Source organism: Squalius cephalus (assembly GCF_949319135.1).
Source record: "Squalius cephalus genome assembly, chromosome: 16".
Classification (NCBI taxonomy): Eukaryota; Metazoa; Chordata; class Actinopteri; order Cypriniformes; family Leuciscidae; genus Squalius; species Squalius cephalus.
In genome coordinates this window covers 32,654,128-32,673,120 of record NC_137137.1, presented here as the reverse complement: position 1 = coordinate 32,673,120, position 18,993 = coordinate 32,654,128, and the positions used below count along the sequence as shown (strand labels likewise).

The window sequence follows — 18,993 nt, the reverse complement described above, 5'->3', positions numbered from 1 at the left end:
CAGCAATGCGTTGCATATGCTGAAGCTTCACTTAATAGAGACAAATGGCATTGATTCAATGCGTGACTCACTGAGTTTTGTTTCCCGCGACCGCGAGTTCCTCGTGCTGTGGATGCTGACCAGCGCTGTCGCTGATGCCATTCATGGTAAATACCCTTTATTTTAAACGTTAAAATGATGACAGGACAAATATTTAACTTTCCTTGGACACGGCAACCTTTTCACGAATATGACTTGACCTCAAAGACAGACGCAGGTAATCGCACGCGCTTAGTCGATCTCTCTCATTCACTGTCTGTTTAGGCTTAAGTGCAAATCCACGAAGCCTCTGTACAAATCACCATGATAAAACCATGATCACCACGTCTTATTATCATTATTAACTTATTTAACATTCAATACACATGCACGAAGTTCAAAACAAGAAAGGTAACGTTATAGCCTTATGAAAAAAGAAAACACGTGAATATCGCGGTTGCTGCGGTTACTTGAATTCCTCTGCGGTTGGCTTGTCAGTAGCGCGGTACTGCGATATTGCGGTTATCGCGACAGCCCTACCAAGATGTCAGAGCCATATCTGGACACTGGCGGCTTCACTTCTCACCAATGGAAGAGAGCGAAGGGGCGTCGTCCATCTTTTTTTACAGTCTATGGGCCATACTATTTGAATTCATTAATTTGAGTGGTTGACTCCCGAAATTAAAATATTAAACAGAACGATAAAATAACTTTATTAACCGGTTAATGGTCATTTCAAATAAGCGTTTCTGTTCAGTATGATTAAATTTGATTTACTTTTTGTTTGTTTCGTTCCTTGAACCGGTTCAGAGCCCTGATCTTGACTGCCCTTTTCCACGAAAGTGACTCTGGTTTCGAAATGAGAAAAAAGTACTCCATATGACTTGTGTGCTATATTACAAATCTTCTGAAGCATTCTGCTGGTTGGTTTTGTTTATACCACTCTGAACTAGGGCTGCTCGATTATGGGAAAAATCGAGACCAAATTTGACCAAAATTTTGGTCAATATTGAAATCACGATTATGTAACACGATTATTTCACATGACTGGGAACGTGTTGCATTTATTAAAAAGACACGGTAACACTTTACAATAATGTTAATTAGTTAACATTAGTTAATGTATTAACTAACATGAACTAACAATGAGAAAAACATTTGTTACAGTATTTATTAATCTTTTTTAATGCTAGTTAATAAAAATACAGCTGTTCATTGTTTGTTCATGTTAGTTTACAGTGCATTAACTAATAATGTTAACAAATACAACCTTTCATTTTAATAACGTATTAGTAAATGGTGAAATTAATATTAACTAAGATGCTGTAGAATTATTGTTCATTATTAGTTAATCTTAACAAAGGTAAGTTAGTTATAATGCTAATTAATGAACCTTATTGTAAAGTGTTACCAAAGACACCTTTCAACAATTCTTAAAAATCGAAATGTGAACATTGATTGTACTTTTTGAACTATTAAAATAATGTAACAGATAATACTTCAATGAGTATTTTAATAATTCCCGCAGGTCTACCACTTATAATGCGGGAAATTCCCCACAAACATTGATTCACTTTAGCATGTAGATTGTATGAGTATCTTAAATGAATCCACACAGATTATAACATCAAATCAATAATTTAAAAACTTTCTCCAAGACGCAATTTCACAAACCGCGTGAGTGTTCAGCGGTGATGCGTCTCTCTCTCTCTCTGTCTCTCAAAATGCGCTGGACAAAGCAAGCGTCGAAACTACACATTCGCGTTTATGAGTCGGGACATGATGGAATTGTCACTTGTACAATCGGGCCAGCATTGCATCGTAACTAAAGTTTATCATTTTCACTTCTTTTTAAGTCTTATCAGTTTAAACATTCAAGCTGAGAGAGTTTACGGCATCGGGAAGGGCGGATGTGCGCGTGCGCGCGTCATTCAGAACACAAGACAAAATAAGAGCGTTCCTTCAAAACAGAAAATGGCAAAATCGTTTTTACTCGATTATACTATTTTGGTGATCGTTGGGAGCAGAAATCGAAATTGAAATTGAAATTCAATTAATTGCACAGCCCTACTCTGAACTAGAATATTTACTTTATTTGTGTAAGTTCTCGGTGTTTCGTACAGACATAACTTTGTTTTGACTTGCTCATTTTCAGGACACCATAACGCCATCTGCACATTTTGGCGTATCATAGCTGTGGTACAGATTATTTGTTCCTTCTGCATCCTCTCGGGACCTCGGCCCGCGTGTGTGTGTGTGTGTGTACGCTGACTTTTATTACATATTTGTAGATGGTCTGATTATGGTCCTTCATTAGCGTGGGTCTCTTCTGCCAGAAATCATCAACTGATTTCTGAGAGCTTTTCTGGCAGCTTTCACACACACACACACACACACACACACACACACACACATACTGGTTTCCATGCTGAATGGGGACCAACTTTATGATCATCACTTGTGGGGACCACCCTTTCTAAAGGTTCTAGAGGTACGAAAAAAATTAGGGATACTTACCATAGCTTTGATAACTTATACACGCCTTCAGATATCTGAATTGATGAAGTAATGATTTGACCATGCGTTATGGGGACTTTTGAAAAATCGAGTTGACATGTCTTATAGGGACCAACTTTGCATAATATTTGCATAATTCACACAACCTCCCATTAGATTTGTGGGGACCTAATTTGCATAATTCACACAACCTCCTATTTGATTTGTGGGGACTTAATTTGCATAATTCACACAACTTCCCCTTTTGATTTGTGGGGACCTAGATAGAACAAGAAATATATTACTAATGACAAATAATAGGCATTTATACGAAGTAATTCCTCAGATTGCATTTGTCCATTTGCCCTTAAAAAAATGGGTTCAATCTACAACCAAGCTTCACTCTTGCATAGAACACCTATGGCCAGTTTCACAGACCAGCCTTAAGATAGTCTCAGACTAAAGTGTGTGTTTAAGCCGTTTTAACTGAAAGCACATCTTAAATTAAGTCCTTTGTGTCCAAGTGCCATTGTTTTGTCTCAAGATGCACACCAGTAATGCTTATTTCTAAGACACGTTTATAAAAGCTACTTAAATGTCCTAACTGAACTAAAGGCCTAATCCTGGTTTAATCTAAATCCTGTCTGTGAAACCAGGCCCTAGTGTTGTGCTTGTAATCATCTCCTCAACATGCAGAATATTTGTTTGGATCGATTGATTGTTCTTACAATTGATTGGAATATTAGTGTGATTGAAGTGGATTATATGTGAATGGAGAACTTTTTCACTGCAACAAAGGACTGCATGCAAGTAATGAATTATTGTCTGGATATTTTCCAACCCATTTCATACCCACAGGTCAAACATTTAAACCTTTCCACTTCAAACTATTCTTTCTATAATTGTAATTTTTTCGGCCAACCTCCCAGCATCAGCTGCTACTCATTCACCTGATACTTATAAAAAATAAAACAAAATCTACTACTAATTGAGCTTCAACACATTTATTCACTACTAATAAATGTAAAACTTTACGGTCTTCAAATCGCGGTTCTTCAGTGCTTCTGGTTCAGCTTTTAAACATTTGTCACAGTCGCTCTTTGCTTGTACAATGAACGATGTGATGAATGTGATGAATCGCTTCATGTGCCTTTCCACCGCCTGCACCTCTGTCTGCTGCCAGGGTGTCTTCTGGGTACTTTTACCTAAAAGTGGACAGAAAAAACAATTGAAATGATAAAGTGTGTGCTGGAATTCCAATCCGAAGTTCTGAATCCTATTATCAGTATTTATTAGGTCTGGTTATTACAGTTTTTCTCAGTCGCTTTGGTGCATTTCTCACATCACTATTTACATTTGCACAACAGTTAAAGCAGTTCTCAGAACAATTAGTACAAACTGCAAAACCTAGTTGATAACCTGCAAAAGCGTATCACTTGCTCAAAATGGATAGCTCATTCCTCAAAAGCAAGTATTCATGTCAATGAAAGTGTCAGTGTCATCAAGATGAAAAGTCCTGACACCATTGTTTATGAACAAGATAGTCAAATGGCTTGGTTATGTTTTCATTATGACAGTTTATTCTGTAAATGTTTTCCATTGCAAAAAAGTCAGATCTTGGTAACACTACCTGTACATGCTCAAGATAGCACTATATACTATTTGAACAGCCATTTGAAAAATACAGTAAAGTTACACATTACTGTATTTAGTGAGGTAACAGAGTACAAGACACTGAATATGTATGTTTCACATTTTTACTGCATATGCTCTTTGCAATTCTAATTTGTTCACAGCATTGTGCAAATGAAATAAATACAGCTATGCATAGAGCTATGCACAACTGTAAACAATATTGCAGTACATATTGGAACTGAACATACAACATACAGTACATAGTACTGTAATCATTCATGCACATCCAGATGTTCCTCATCAGTGAAAGCTGAGATTCACCTGAGAGAAATTATTCAATTTAGGAGGCATTTTCAGAAAAATAATAATAATAATAATAATAATAATAATTTAAAAAAAAGTGTAAAATTTGCTTGACAGATTTTGATAACTAGTTCAACATTTTTGTATGTAATGACTCAAGCAATGAAATGAGGACTATTAGTTTTATATGGAATGACTATTCAGCATTCACAAGTATAGTTAATTTTGACTGACATGACATAAGCAAATGATAATGTTATATAACAGCAGAGAGTTGTATGAAAGCAATAGATGCATGTCCAAAAGCATTTGCAGTTTGTTGGAAGGAATGAGAAACTGCTACTATGATGTGCACAAATGACTAAATGTTGTGGAGGTTGAACTAACTGTTGTGCAAATGTAAATAGTGATGTGAGAAATGCACCAAAGCGACTATTATTATTATTATTATTTATTAGGTCTTTTATTATTATTATTATTTATTAGGTCTTTTATTAGTCGGTTAGTCGCAGGACATACAGGCGCCGGCGCGATCATTTAACTTTCAATACTCTTATCTGTATGAATAAAAGGACAGAGTAATGCAAACTGTAAAGGTTCAACTCTTATTTCTGTAAACTCACAATAACTACAAAATGTTGTGCTTTGTAAAATAATGAAAACAATCAGGATGTGCTTTCTGCTGTCTCAGTGAACTTGAGCATCACAGAAATGAGCCGAAACTCAGCGTATACTCGCCTCACACCAGGGTGGGAATTATACCGCGGCCACGGCCGCCGTTGCCCTACACTTTGGCCTTCATGCCCCGTGAAAAAAAAATCATCGTACGGCCACAGTGGCCTGTGTGCCCTGGCCCTGTCCAAGTTCCATGTATAAAGCAGAGCATGTGAGCGGAGTGGAGCGGGAGCGAGCGGGGAGCGCGAGCGGGCGGATCTTGGACAGAGCGCAGAGCGGCAATTTCAAAAGGACAGAGCGTCGCCCTATTTCCCGCTCCAGTTTCGCTCCGCTCACACCACGAGTCTGAAGCATGCTTAGTCAAGCCTGACCCTGAATCCATCTGTCTTGCACAGTCATCAACAGTAGACTATTTTCAGTCAAAACTCAGCTCAATAATGGAGTTCAAAAACTCCAAACCATTATGTAGCCTACTATTAATAAGTCGCTCCGGAGTATAAATCGCAACAGTCAAAAAATGCGCCATGAAGAAGAAAAAACACATACAGTATAGGCCTAGCCTAAGTCGCACTGGACTATAAGTCGCATTTATTTAGAAATTTATTTCACAAAAAAAAAAAAACACAATGTTACAGACAAGTATAGCCTACTTGCCTCACAGACCTGAGACATATATATAAAGCTTGAAATGTCTACTTTTAAACAGAACAATTCAAAACGAAAGAAAACAGACTTCTCTCTTATGTAATCCGTATGAAATGTGCAATTCTCTCTGGCGCGTTCACTACTGCGAAGATCGCGAGTCAGCATCTTTCCAGCCGACACAGACATAAAAAAAATAAAAAACTGGTTTATTAGTAAACAATTAAAATGTCTCCTGCTATATTTTACATATTCATAATCATTAATTTTGCCGGTTCGTTGTGACAGCTTTTAGGTGCTTTATTGGCAGCAGCGCCACCCTTACATCGCATCAGCACCGAAAACATAGAGATTCTTTTCTTTTGGGGGCATTTTGTTTGTGTTCAGACTTTCTCAGTTGTTTTTAGGCGCGATGTTAGAGGATGCTGCTAATAAAGTTGCTAGTAGGCCCACACATTGGATTCACGTTTATTATTATAGGCTAAAAAAAATACCCCAGGTTTTATGCCGTTCGTATCATTTTATTTTGTTGTATTTATCCGCCACACCTTTAAGGCCGGTCCGTGAAAATATTGTCTGATATTAAACCGATCTGTGGCGCAAAAAAGCTTGGGGACCGCTACAAGTGATATACATGTAGATTTTTTTCCTTTTTTGGAGCGAGCGGGGGGCGATTTGAGTGGAGCGCGAAGCAAACTGCGTTGAGCGCTGAGCAATAATGATTGTGAGGGTGTATACCTTCTGGATGGAATGGTTCTCTCTCTCACACTCACATGATATAGAGGACTGAATGAATATTTTGAATGCTTTTATTGGCATTTGTGTTGTTTCTGAATGCTTTTATTGGCATTTATGTTGTTTCTATTGTTGTGTGAGGGTGTATACCTTCTGGATGTAATGGCGCTCTCTCTCTCTCTCTCATTAAAAAATGTTTTTTTTTATTAAAAAAGTCATAATCCATGTCTTATTCCAAATTAGGATGTTATGGTATCAATCTGAATGGGAAAACCATCGAATTGTACTCAATGGCCTTTGTGCCCTGTCATATGGCCTTGGTGCCCCTAAAAAAAAAAGAAAAGGTGGAGGCCAAATGGCCTTGCCCCTAAAATTACATAATTCCCACCCTGCCTCACACACACACACACGTGAGAAATATATCTATAGAAAGCTTGAAATGTCTGCTTTTAAACGAATCAATTCAAGTGGAAAATAAATACTCAGATTATGTAATCCGTATGAAATGCGAGTCACTGCGGAGATGACGAGTCTGTATCATCGACTTAATCTCTGCAGCCGAGAATATCAATAAATTATTACAATGTTTGTTTAGACAGTCTCCTTCTGACACAAGACACACTCAATCATTATTTTTGCCGGTGCGCTGCGGAACTTTAAGTGTGCGCTTGATCGCTAATTAGGCTATGTATTATATAGGCAATTAAAGGCTCATTATTATGAGTTATGGCTTATTAATATAAAAATGCGATTAGTTGACTAATAGCTTAATGAACGACTACTAGTCGACTAGAAAAAAAAAAAACTTTAGTCGAGGGCAGCCCTAGTATTTATGTCAGCATCTATATTGCAAGAGAAATTAATTTGCACTCTACCTATAAATAGAATTACACTGTCAATCAAACAGTGATTTTTACATTCAGTCACTTGGCCTGAAATGATCATTGGAGAAAAGGAAAATATATTAGGATCAATGTCTTGGCTGCAAGTTATTTTTATGCATCCATCCACTCAAACTGCTCCAGGGGTTAGGCTAGTTATTACTGATTCGGTGTTTTCATTTTTAGAACAGCTACAGTTCCTACTAGTGCCACAAAACACCTAGTAGATTCTAGCATCAACCAAGTAACCCTCTAAACAACTACAGATGGGTTCCTGAGCAACATGACTGTCAATCTCCCTCGGACTGGGGCTCCATGCAAGATCTCACCTCGTGGGGTCTCAATGATCCTAAGAAAGGTGAGAAATCAGCCCAGAACTACACGGGAGGAGCTGGTCAATGACCTAAAAAGAGCTGTGACCACCGTTTCCAAGGTTACTGTTGGTAATACACTAAGACGTCATGGTTTGAAATCATGCATGGCACGGAAGGTTCCCCTGCTTAAACCAGCACATGTCAAGGCCCGTCTTAAGTTTGCCAATGACCATTTGGATGATCCAGAGGAGTCATGGGAGAAAGTCATGTGATCAGATGAGACCAAAATAGAACTTTTTGGTCATAATTCCACTAAACGTGTTTGGAGGAAGAAGAATGATGAGTACCATCCCAAGAACACCATCCCTACTGTGAAGCATGGGGGTGGTAGCATCATGCTTTGGGGGTGTTTTTCTGCACATGGGACAGGGCGACTGCACTGTATTAAGGAGAGGATGACTGGGGCCATGTATTGCGAGATTTTGGGGAACAACCTCCTTCCCTCAGTTATGTAGTCAAATGATATGTAGATGAGGATCTGCATAGTAAAACTAGGCGTCGTAAGCTCCACATATGGTTATTTCGGGTGGAGATGCATGTACGCACAATCTTCCGCTGACTGGGATTTATAAAGTGAATTCTGCGCAGGTTCTGGCGTACGCACGGTTTTATAAGTCTGAATATTTTTTTGCGTACGCCATTTTTGGCTTTCGGGCGCACGTACACTTTTAGTAAGGTTCCTACGCACAGTTTTATAAATGAGGCCCCTGGTCTGAGATCTGGGTGTTAAAGTGCTCCTAAAGGGTCTAATTTAGTCTAAGAAATGTGTAAAGAGTTCACCTTTGGAAGAAGGCCTCACAGCACTGGCTCCTGTAGGCATCTCTTCATCTGATGGTGGTCTGGGTCTCTTGGGTGGTGGCGGCATGTCATTCCTCTTGGTAGGAGGAAGTGCCACCTCTGCTGATGGTTCTATGGAAAATAATCAAAGTTCAACATTTTCAGAAAGATACAATTTAAATGTACTATAGAATGCTGACAATACACTGTTATTTGTCACACTTATGCACTAATTATTTAAAATCATTAAAGTACAATAAACCCTAAACCTGTGCAATTGTTCATTATTGCAAGTATAATTGAACTACATCTTTCCAGCAGACATTTAATCAAATATAAGTGCAAGTAAATTGAGTATAACCATTTTATTTCATGTCTTAATCATCTGACATGATTCGTTTTGTGCCATGACACAACCAACACGAGAAGAGAGCAGATCAGCTAGTGTTTTATGAAAAATGAAAAATGTACAAGTTTCTCCTATGAAATATATTTTTTATGGTAGTAAACTCACAAAAAAATATTCACTCCAGAATGAATGTTTAGTGTAATTTAGTTGAAGAATAGCTTGGAGGCATTTGATTCATTACACAATGAGCCGTTTCGTCAAAAAAAACAACATTTGTTCAGCATACTGAAGCATCTTCTTTAATGTTGGCTATGATGTTAGAACAATATTTTTGTCTGTCAGGTCTTCACAAGTTATGTGACTGAAAATTATGAATAACTGCAAAATGTAGTAGTGTATTTTGACAGTAATACAAACCGTCAACAGTAGATGAACAGTGTCCCTCTTGTATGCTCCCGTCTTCCTCATCACAGTCAATAACGTTTCTGTGGAAGTTCAAAGTACAGCTTAACAATGGTATATAATGGATCATAAACACCTGGTATACGAATAGATGGTAGGGGTGTAACGGTTCACAAAATTTACGTTTCAGTTCAATACGATACACTTGTGTCACGGTTCGGTACGTTTTTGATACAGCAAAAAGAAAAAAAATGCCAGAGTAATTTCCTTGATTTAATTTTTTTATTCTTTTTTTTATTAAAACTAACATCATAAAGTATGATTTTTTTTTACTTTGAGCAATTCTGGAGCTATAATTGACTCTTCTTAGGAGCATATAAAACAAAACGCTCCTTGGAAAAAGTGAAATGTAATATTGTAGTAGTTATAAACAAAGGTTTATTTTAGTTCAGATTAACATTTGAGGGCAGCAATTGTATTTACAATGTCAAGTCAAGTCATCTTCATTTATATAGCGCTTTTAACAATGTAGATTGTCTCAAAGCAGCTTTACAGAGATAAGCTTATAATTTAAGGTAACAGAGATTGTTTCGGCTTTACAGCAGAGTTAAGTTATTTCCATCTAAAGTTAGTTTTGATTGATTTGCTTCCGTCGCAACGATCAAGCAATGTAGCCGCTAAGACGACACCATTCCCTCTACACAGACTTTAAACGCGAACCTGTGAGAAACGCTGATGGCGTTCACATGCGCATTTAGAATGGGTTCTATAGTTATGTGCGTTTGAATATACGCAGGTTAGGAATTCCCTACAAGCCAAGCCTAAACAAAGTACTTGTCTTTCCTTATAAATTTTGATAAAGAATTTTATTTTATTTTGTTGCTTTGGGGTAGGAACGCGAAACGAACAACGCCTTTCCCGACAACGCCTTATCTGTAGAGTGGTAGTGGGATCCTCCATAGGGAGAGACTAGTTGGCACTTCAGCACTGCGTTGTCATCGGTCCAGGCGAAAGTCATTCGTCAGATCTGGATACGGCCTGGATCCGGCAGGCTGCAGGAAAACCTCGGGATAAACACAGACACTAAAATTAGCGTAGATGCCATTCTTCTCATGATGTAACGAGTACATCAGGATTTTTGGGAAGTGTTCCCGAAAGCTAGGTCAAAGAGATGTGTCTTTAGTCTAGCTTTGAACTGACAGAGTGTGTCTGCTTCCCGGACAATGGTAGGAAGACTGTTCCAGAGTTTTGGTGCTAAATAGGAAAAGGATCTACCGCCAGCAGTCGATTTTGATATTCTAGGTATTAGTAACTGGCCGGAATTTTGAGATCGCAATAGACGTGACGGACTATAATGCGTTAAGAGCTCGCTCAAGTACTGCGGAGCTAAACCATTTAGTGCTTTGTAAGTGATCAGCAATATTTTAAAATTTATGCGATGTTTAATAGGGAGCCAATGCAGTTTTGACAGAACCGGGCTAATATGGTCATACTTCCTGGTTCTAGTAAGAACTCGAGCTGCTGCGTTTTGGACCAGCTGTAGTTTGTTTATTAAGCGTGCAGGACAACCACCCAGTAGAGCATTACAATAATCTAGCCTTGAGGTCATGAACGCATGAACTAATTGTTCCGCATTTGTCAATGAGAGCATATGGTGTAATTTAGATATATTTTTAAATGGAAAAATGCAGTTTTACAGATACTAGACACGTGACTTTCAAATGAAAGATTGGTATCAAAGAGCACACCCAGGTTCCTAACCGACGACGAAGACTTAACAGAGCAGCCATCAAGTGTTAGACAGTATTCTAGGTTATTACGTGAGGAAGTTTTTTGTCCAATAATTAGAAACTCTGTTTTTTCAGAATTTAGAAGTAGGAAATTACGAGTCATCCAATTTTTTTATATCCGCTATGCATTCCGTTCATTTTGTGAATTGATAAGTTTCGTTAGGTTTTGAAGAAATATAGAGCTGAGTATCATCGGCATAACAGTGAAAGCTAATGCCATGTTTCCTAATGATTTCTCCTAATGGTAGCATGTACAGAGTGAACAGCAGCGGTCCTAGTACTGAGCCTTGTGGTACGCCATACTGAACTTGTGATCGATGAGACATCTCATCATTTACTGCTACAAACTGATAACGGTCAGATAAGTATGATTTAAACCATGCTAGTGCATTTCCACTAATGCCAACATAATGTTCTAATCTATTTAAAAGAACGTTGTGGTCAATGGTGTCAAATGCAGCACTAAGATCGAGTAACACTAATAGAGAGATACAACCACGATCGGATGATAAGAGCAAATCATTTGTGACTCTAACGAGAGCTGTCTCGGTACTATGGTACGGTCTAAATCCTGAATGGAAATCCTCGCAGAGATCATTTCTTTCAAGAAAGGAACACAGTTGTGAGGATACTGCCTTTTCTAATATCTTTGACAGAAAAGGTAGATTCGAGATCGGCCTATAATTGACTAATTCTGTAGGATCAAGTTGCGTTTTTTTAACAAGCGGTTTAATCATAGCCAGCTTAAAGGTTTTTGGTACGTATCCTAGAGACAAAGACGAATTAATGATATTAAGAAGAGGATCTATGACCTCTGGAAGTATTTCTTTCAGTAGCTTAGTTGGTATAGGGTCTAACATACATGTTGTAGATTTAGATGATTTAATGAGTTTAGTAAATTCTTCCTCTCCTATATCAACGAATTAATCCAATTTTTCCTCAGGGAGACTACAATGCACTGCCTGATGCGATACTGTAGTAGACGGTTGCATAGTTATAATTTTGTCCCTGATATTATCAATCTTATAAGTGAAGTTCATAAAATCATTACTGCTGTGTTGCTTGGAAACTTCGGTGCTTGAAGCTTTATTTTTCGTTAGTTTAGCCACCGTTTCAAATAAATACCTAGGATTATGTTTATTTTCTTCTAATAGGGTTGAAAAATAAGCAGATCTAGCAGCTTTTAAAGCCTCTCTGTAAGTAATTGAGCTCTCCTTCCATGAAATGCGAAATACCTCTAGTTTTGTTTTCTTCCAGTTGCGCTCCATTTTTCTGGCTGCTCTCTTAAGGGCCTGAGTGTGCTCATTGTACCACGGCGTTGGACTATTTTCTTTAATCTTCTTTAAGCGCAACGGAGCAACTGTGTCTAAAGTGCTGGAAAAGAGAGAGTTAAACATTTCTGTTGTAATATCGAGTTTATTTTAATGTCAAAATAAAACCAACGTAATGTTACTTGAAGGCATTATAGCCTACTATTCCTGCCAAACTTCCATGGTTGCAGTTAGTGTTACTACAGTAAATCCATGGTAAATCCATCTGTGGACACCGGATAGTTCATTTATGGCACAATGTTTCTCCTGGTTTCCACGTCAGAGCTGTTTGAACCGTTAATAACGGAGAAATGTGAATGTTTCTCACAAGATCTCTCAGCGATGTTATTACTTCTGTGGCGAATTCAAATGATTTCTTTACTGGATCTCTTATTAGCGCTGTGTAGTAACAGTGTCGTATGATCATGATCAGCTTGCGCTGCACTGGTCCAAACTGATAAACGGTCCGTCAACCACACAATAACGAGCAGTTTCGTTCCGCTTGCATTACGTTTGCCATTTGACGTTGGACAATGTTGTGGTCGCGCCGGCGTCTCTTACATAACGAGAGCGCTTGCCACACGCGACCCGCCTACATTTGAAATAACGAAATTTTGGTCGGCAGGAAAAATGGTCCAACGAACCGTTCGGTTTGAAAATGCGTACCGAACACAGAACCGAAAGCATCGTACCAAACAGTTCAATACGAATACGTGTATCGTTACACCCCTAATAGATGGTAAACAGAAAATCAAACAGAAAATCAAACAAAAGTCAAATAAAATACCACACCATCAGGATCTATCCCAATTTCATCCAAGTTCTTGCCATGGAACTCAGCTAATCTTCCTTGCTCAAGAGCCATTAGAACTTTGCTGATCTTGGCAAGTTGCAGGGTCTTCTCAGGGAGTCGATAGAACTCATGATGGATTCTTATGTCGTGTCCAAGAAAGTTTGCCAGCTGGTCCATCTCGGTGTCAGTCATATTCAGCACTGTTGAAAGGGTTGCGGCATGCTTTCGCAGTCTTGTAGATGTCAGTGACTTGGGACACTTTGCGTCACACACCTTTGCAAAGCCACGGAGGCAGTCTGACCCTCGAAAATATGTCATGGCTTCTGGTCTTGCAAACATATAGGAATTGTCTTTCAGAACCCCACAAGCCTCTCTCTGCTTAACAAGGAGTTCTAAGGCACATAGCATTTTTGAAGTCAGAAGAATTGGAACTGGTCGACCACGCTTCCCCCTTGCGATAACCCTTGTGAAGTGTCTGCAGAGATTGTTTTCCACTTCAGAGAGTGCCCAGTCCACATCCTCATGTGGATCAGAAGTGTCTCTTGATAGAAATGCAGACAAAGGCATGCTCGAAACCACTCCTTCCCTGCGCCGGTTAAAGAGAATCATCTGGGCTAGACACACCTTTGCCAGAAAAACAAACAATTATTCCTGTCCAGCAAACCTTGCTCACACACACATCTTGATTAAAACCAGCTTCATGAGGACCTTTCACACACAACGTTATATTTCCTTATGGGGACTAGTTTCATCATATTCAACACAAGTTTGAACTCAAACACTGACTGAAAGTGTGTTGTGGGGACGTCGTGAGTGTCCATTTTAAAGCAACAATTAACCTAGAAAATAAATCCCTGTGAAGGATAAAACTGGCCCTAAATACTCCACTAGCACTAAACTACAGGACACATGTCGTTACATGGTTTAATGTACTAATTTACACCAGATACGCATCAAAATATGCCTAAAAATCACTAAACCATGACAAAGAGAGACAGTAGACCTAAATCTTTAGTGATGAATGTGAACGTACCTGTTGAGGAGAGTTGATCTGAGCAGATTCATCATCCATCTGAGTCTCTGACTGGAGAGAAGGATCAGAAGCACTTGCTGCGCTGGTTTTAATGGCAACGCTGGTTATCTGTAAGAGACAACATTCATAATGACAAGATATTAGAACATGGAAACACAAGAGAGAAATCTGAAGCAGATACCACATGATTTCAGAGAAATAGACAAATCAACTTCATCTAAAACATTTATTCCTGTCCAGTCAACCCCTGTCTGCGCTCACACACATCTGGATAAAACCCGGCTTCATGGGGACCTTTCACACACCTTCATGGGGACCTTTCACACACAATGTTATAGTTCCTTATGGGGACTAGTTTCATCAAATTCAACACATGAGTTTGAACTCAAACACTGACTGAAAGTGTGTTGTGGGGACGTCGTGAGTGTCCATTTTAAAGCAACAATTAACCTAGAAAATAATTCCCTGTGAAGGATAAAACTGGCCCTAAATACTCCACTAGCACTAAACTACAGGACACATGTCGTTACACGGTTTAATGTACTAATTTACACCAGATACGCATCAAAATATGCCTAAAAATCACTAAACCATGACAAAGAGAGACAGTAGACCTAAATCTTTAGTGATGAATGTGAACGTACCTGTTGAGGAGAGTTGATCTGAGCAGATTCATCATCCATCTGAGTCTCTGACTGGAGAGAAGGATCAGAAGCACTCGCTGCGCTGGTTTTAATGGCAACGCTGGTTATCTGTAAGAGACAACATTCATAATGACAAGATATTAGAACATGGAAACACAAGAGAAAAATTTGAAGCAGATACCACATGATTTTATAAAAAGAGACAAATCAACTTCATCTAAAACATTTATTCCTGTCCAGTCAACCCCTGTCTGCGCTCACACACATCTGGATAAAACCCGGCTTCATGGGGACCTTTCACACACCTTCATGGGGACCTTTCACACACAATGTCATAGTTCCTTATGGGGACTAGTTTCATCAAATTCAACACATGAGTTTGAACTCAAACACTGACTGAAAGTGTGTTGTGGGGACGTCGTGAGTGTCCATTTTAAAGCAACAATTAACCTAGAAAATAATTCCCTGTGAAGGATAAAACTGGCCCTAAATACTCCACTAGCACTAAACTACAGGACACATGTCGTTACACGGTTTAATGTACTAATTTACACCAGATACGCATCAAAATATGCCTAAAAATCACTAAACCATGACAAAGAGAGACAGTAGACCTAAATCTTTAGTGATGAATGTGAACGTACCTGTTGAGGAGAGTTGATCTGAGCAGATTCATCATCCATCTGAGTCTCTGACTGGAGAGAAGGATCAGAAGCACTCGCTGCGCTGGTTTTAATGGCAACGCTGGTTATCTGTAAGAGACAACATTCATAATGACAAGATATTAGAACATGGAAACACAAGAGAGAAATCTGAAGCAGATACCACATGATTTCAGAGAAATAGACAAATCAACTTCATCTAAAACATTTATTCCTGTCTAGTCAACCCCTGTCTGCGCTCACACACATCTGGATAAAACCCGGCTTCATGGGGACCTTTCACACACCTTCATGGGGACCTTTCACACACAATGTTATAGTTCCTTATGGGGACTAGTTTCATCAAATTCAACACATGAGTTTGAACTCAAACACTGACTGAAAGTGTGTTGTGGGGACGTCGTGAGTGTCCATTTTAAAGCAACAATTAACCTAGAAAATAAATCCTTATGAAGGATAAAACTGGCCCTAAATACTCCACTAGCACTAAACTACAGGACACATGTCGTTACACGGTTTAATGTACTAATTTACACCAGATACGCATCAAAATATGCCTAAAAATCACTAAACCATGACAAAGAGAGACAGTAGACCTAAATCTTTAGTGATGAATGTGAACGTACCTGTTGAGGAGAGTTGATCTGAGCAGATTCATCATCCATCTGAGTCTCTGACTGGAGAGAAGGATCAGAAGCACTCGCTGCGCTGGTTTTAATGGCAACGCTGGTTATCTGTAAGAGACAACATTCATAATGACAAGATATTAGAACATGGAAACACAAGAGAGAAATTTGAAGCAGATACCACATGATTTTATAGAAAGAGACAAATCAACTTCATCTAAAACATTTATTCCTGTCCAGTCAACCCCTGTCTGCGCTCACACACATCTGGATAAAACCCGGCTTCATGGGGACCTGTCACACACCTTCATGGGGACCTTTCACACACAACGTTATAGTTCCTTATGGGGACTAGTTTCACCAAATTCAACACATGAGTTTGAACTCAAACACTGACTGAAAGTGTGTTGTGGGGACTTCGTGAGTGTCCATTTTAAAGCAACAATTAACCTAGAAAATAATTCCCTGTGAAGGATAAAACTGGCCCTAAATACTCCACTAGCACTAAACTACAGGACACATGTCGTTACACGGTTTAATGTACTAATTTACACCAGATACGCATCAAAATATGCCTAAAAATCACTAAACCATGACAAAGAGAGACAGTAGACCTAAATCTTTAGTGATGAATGTGAACGTACCTGTTGAGGAGAGTTGATCTGAGCAGATTCATCATCCATCTGAGTCTCTGACTGGAGAGAAGGATCAGAAGCACTCGCTGCACTGGTTTTAATGGCAACGCTGGTTATCTGTAAGAGACAACATTCATAATGACAAGATATTAGAACATGGAAACACAAGAGAGAAATCTGAAGCAGATACCACAGGATTTCAGAGAAATAGACAAATCAACTTCATCTAAAACATTTATTCCTGTCCAGTCAACCCCTGTCTGCGCTCACACACATCTGGATAAAACCCGGCTTCATGGGGACCTTTCACACACCTTCATGGGGACCTTTCACACACCACGTTATAGTTCCTTATGGGGACTAGTTTCATCAAATTCAACACACAAGTTTTAAGTCAAACACTGACTGAAAGTGTGTTGTGGGGACGTCGTGACTGTCCATTTTAAAGCAACAATTAATCCAGAAAAAAATCCCTGTGAAGGATAAAACTGGCCCTAAATACTCCACTAGCACTAACCTACTGGACACATGTCGTTACACGGTTTAATTTACTAATTTACACCAGATACGCATCAAAATATGCTTAAAAATCACTAAACCATGACAAAGAGAGACAGTAGACCTAAATCTTTAGTGATGAATGTAGGGATGCACCGATCCGATACTCAGTATCGGAATCGGCTCCGATACTGCCATTTTTGGCGGATCGGGTATCGGTCAGACAAGGCCGATCCAAATCCGATATTGTGCGTATACTATTCAGTGTTATTGTTAAGCCCCACAAACATTATAAAGCACCATAAGTTTTCGTGCACAATATTTTAAGTGTTCTGAAGCCATTATACAGTATAATGTGAGATATAAATTAATATTTAAGTGTTAAATTCAAGATCACGTAAACGTTTCCCTCAGCTGCGGCTGTCAATCATTCTTCATTCAGCACTCAAACAGCGCGTCGCGTCCGGTTATGACAGAACACACGATGAAACTCTCTCCAAGATGATTCAATGTTACTATTATTATACTTGATCTGTAGATAAAGGTCTATGGTTTCACATAAAACAACTTTATCTTGCTGGACTTTATTGCTGTACCTTAATCATGTTACTTTCCACCGGGTGTCTGTTAGATCACAACAGTAGAGTAAAGTCAGGTACTATTTGTTCTTCACGCGCACAGTAACTGAAATTTAAAAGAAAATGCTGAATAGACTATTGCATAGATAGATACTGTATAATACACTATGCATCATATGTATTTTCTTTGTGCTTTAAACTTTTCAATGCGGACTCGACGCGCTGCGCGCTGTGACTCATGTTGCTTCAAGAGCATCATTCTGCGCTCGGGATGCGCATAAGCGCTGTGGGCCGCACTGTATTGGAGCCTTTCATATCGTAATACAGGGACGCAATGAAAGATTATTAATAGCCGTTCTTGTCCTGTCCTATCTATTATGTTGCTACCTTATTAAACAGCTGTGCTATACATTTAAAAAATGTCTCAATTTTATAGTAGGATATAAAATAATTGCTATTTTTATCTTGTTTTTCATGAATGTATTTTACAACAATACAAAGAGCAATGTGTAAAGTTTTACCAGATTTAGTGTTACACTTATTGTCTCTAATTTGTTCTCCACTAAACATTTTTTTCACAAAATGTTCAGATTTTATACAATTAATTGTGCACTCGTGATTTTTCTAGACTAAATTTTATTGCTGAATTATCCACTAATCTAGTTTATAATAGCATTTATGTCAGATTATGATCATATATTTTTTGTTGGTGTTTTTCTTTTTTTTCAGTTCTTATCAGTTTAACACAGAGTAATAGAAATTCTACTTGATTAAAAAAAAACTGCGCTGGTATCGGTACGGATCGGTATCGGCCGATACTCAGAATTTTTGGTATCGGATCGGTTCTGAAAAAATGGTATCGTTGCATCCCTAGATGAATGTGAACGTACCTGTTGAGGAGAGTTGATCTGAGCAGATTCATCATCCATCGGAGTCTCTGACTGGAGAGAAGGATCAGAAGCACTCGCTGCACTGGTTTTAATGGCAACGCTGGTTATCTGTAAGAGACAACATTCATAATGACAAGATATTAGAACATGGAAACACAAGAGATAAATCTGAAGCAGATACCACATGATTTCAGAATTAAAAAAAAAGAAAAAAAAATACAAAAACATTTACAATTAAAACATGTCT

At 38.6% G+C, this 18,993-nt stretch overlaps 2 protein-coding genes across 5 annotated transcripts in view; one reads left to right on the top strand and one right to left on the bottom strand.

Moving 5' to 3' along the window:
- cabin1 (calcineurin binding protein 1) overlaps positions 1 to 18,993 on the top strand; it is a 146,126-nt gene that overhangs the window by 98,280 nt on the left and 28,853 nt on the right. The window lies entirely within an intron of this gene.
- Positions 3,503 to 18,938, bottom strand: LOC307173246 (uncharacterized protein). Its single transcript, XM_079896221.1, has 9 exons — positions 16,790 to 18,938; positions 16,146 to 16,253; positions 15,502 to 15,609; positions 14,858 to 14,965; positions 14,214 to 14,321; positions 13,180 to 13,804; positions 9,303 to 9,370; positions 8,540 to 8,668; positions 3,503 to 3,719 (listed from the first exon to the last, which is right to left on the bottom strand). The coding sequence occupies exons 1-8, from the start codon at positions 16,826 to 16,828 to the stop codon at positions 8,555 to 8,557; spliced, it is 1,278 nt and encodes a 425-aa protein (XP_079752347.1). The 5' UTR covers positions 16,829 to 18,938; the 3' UTR covers positions 3,503 to 3,719; positions 8,540 to 8,554.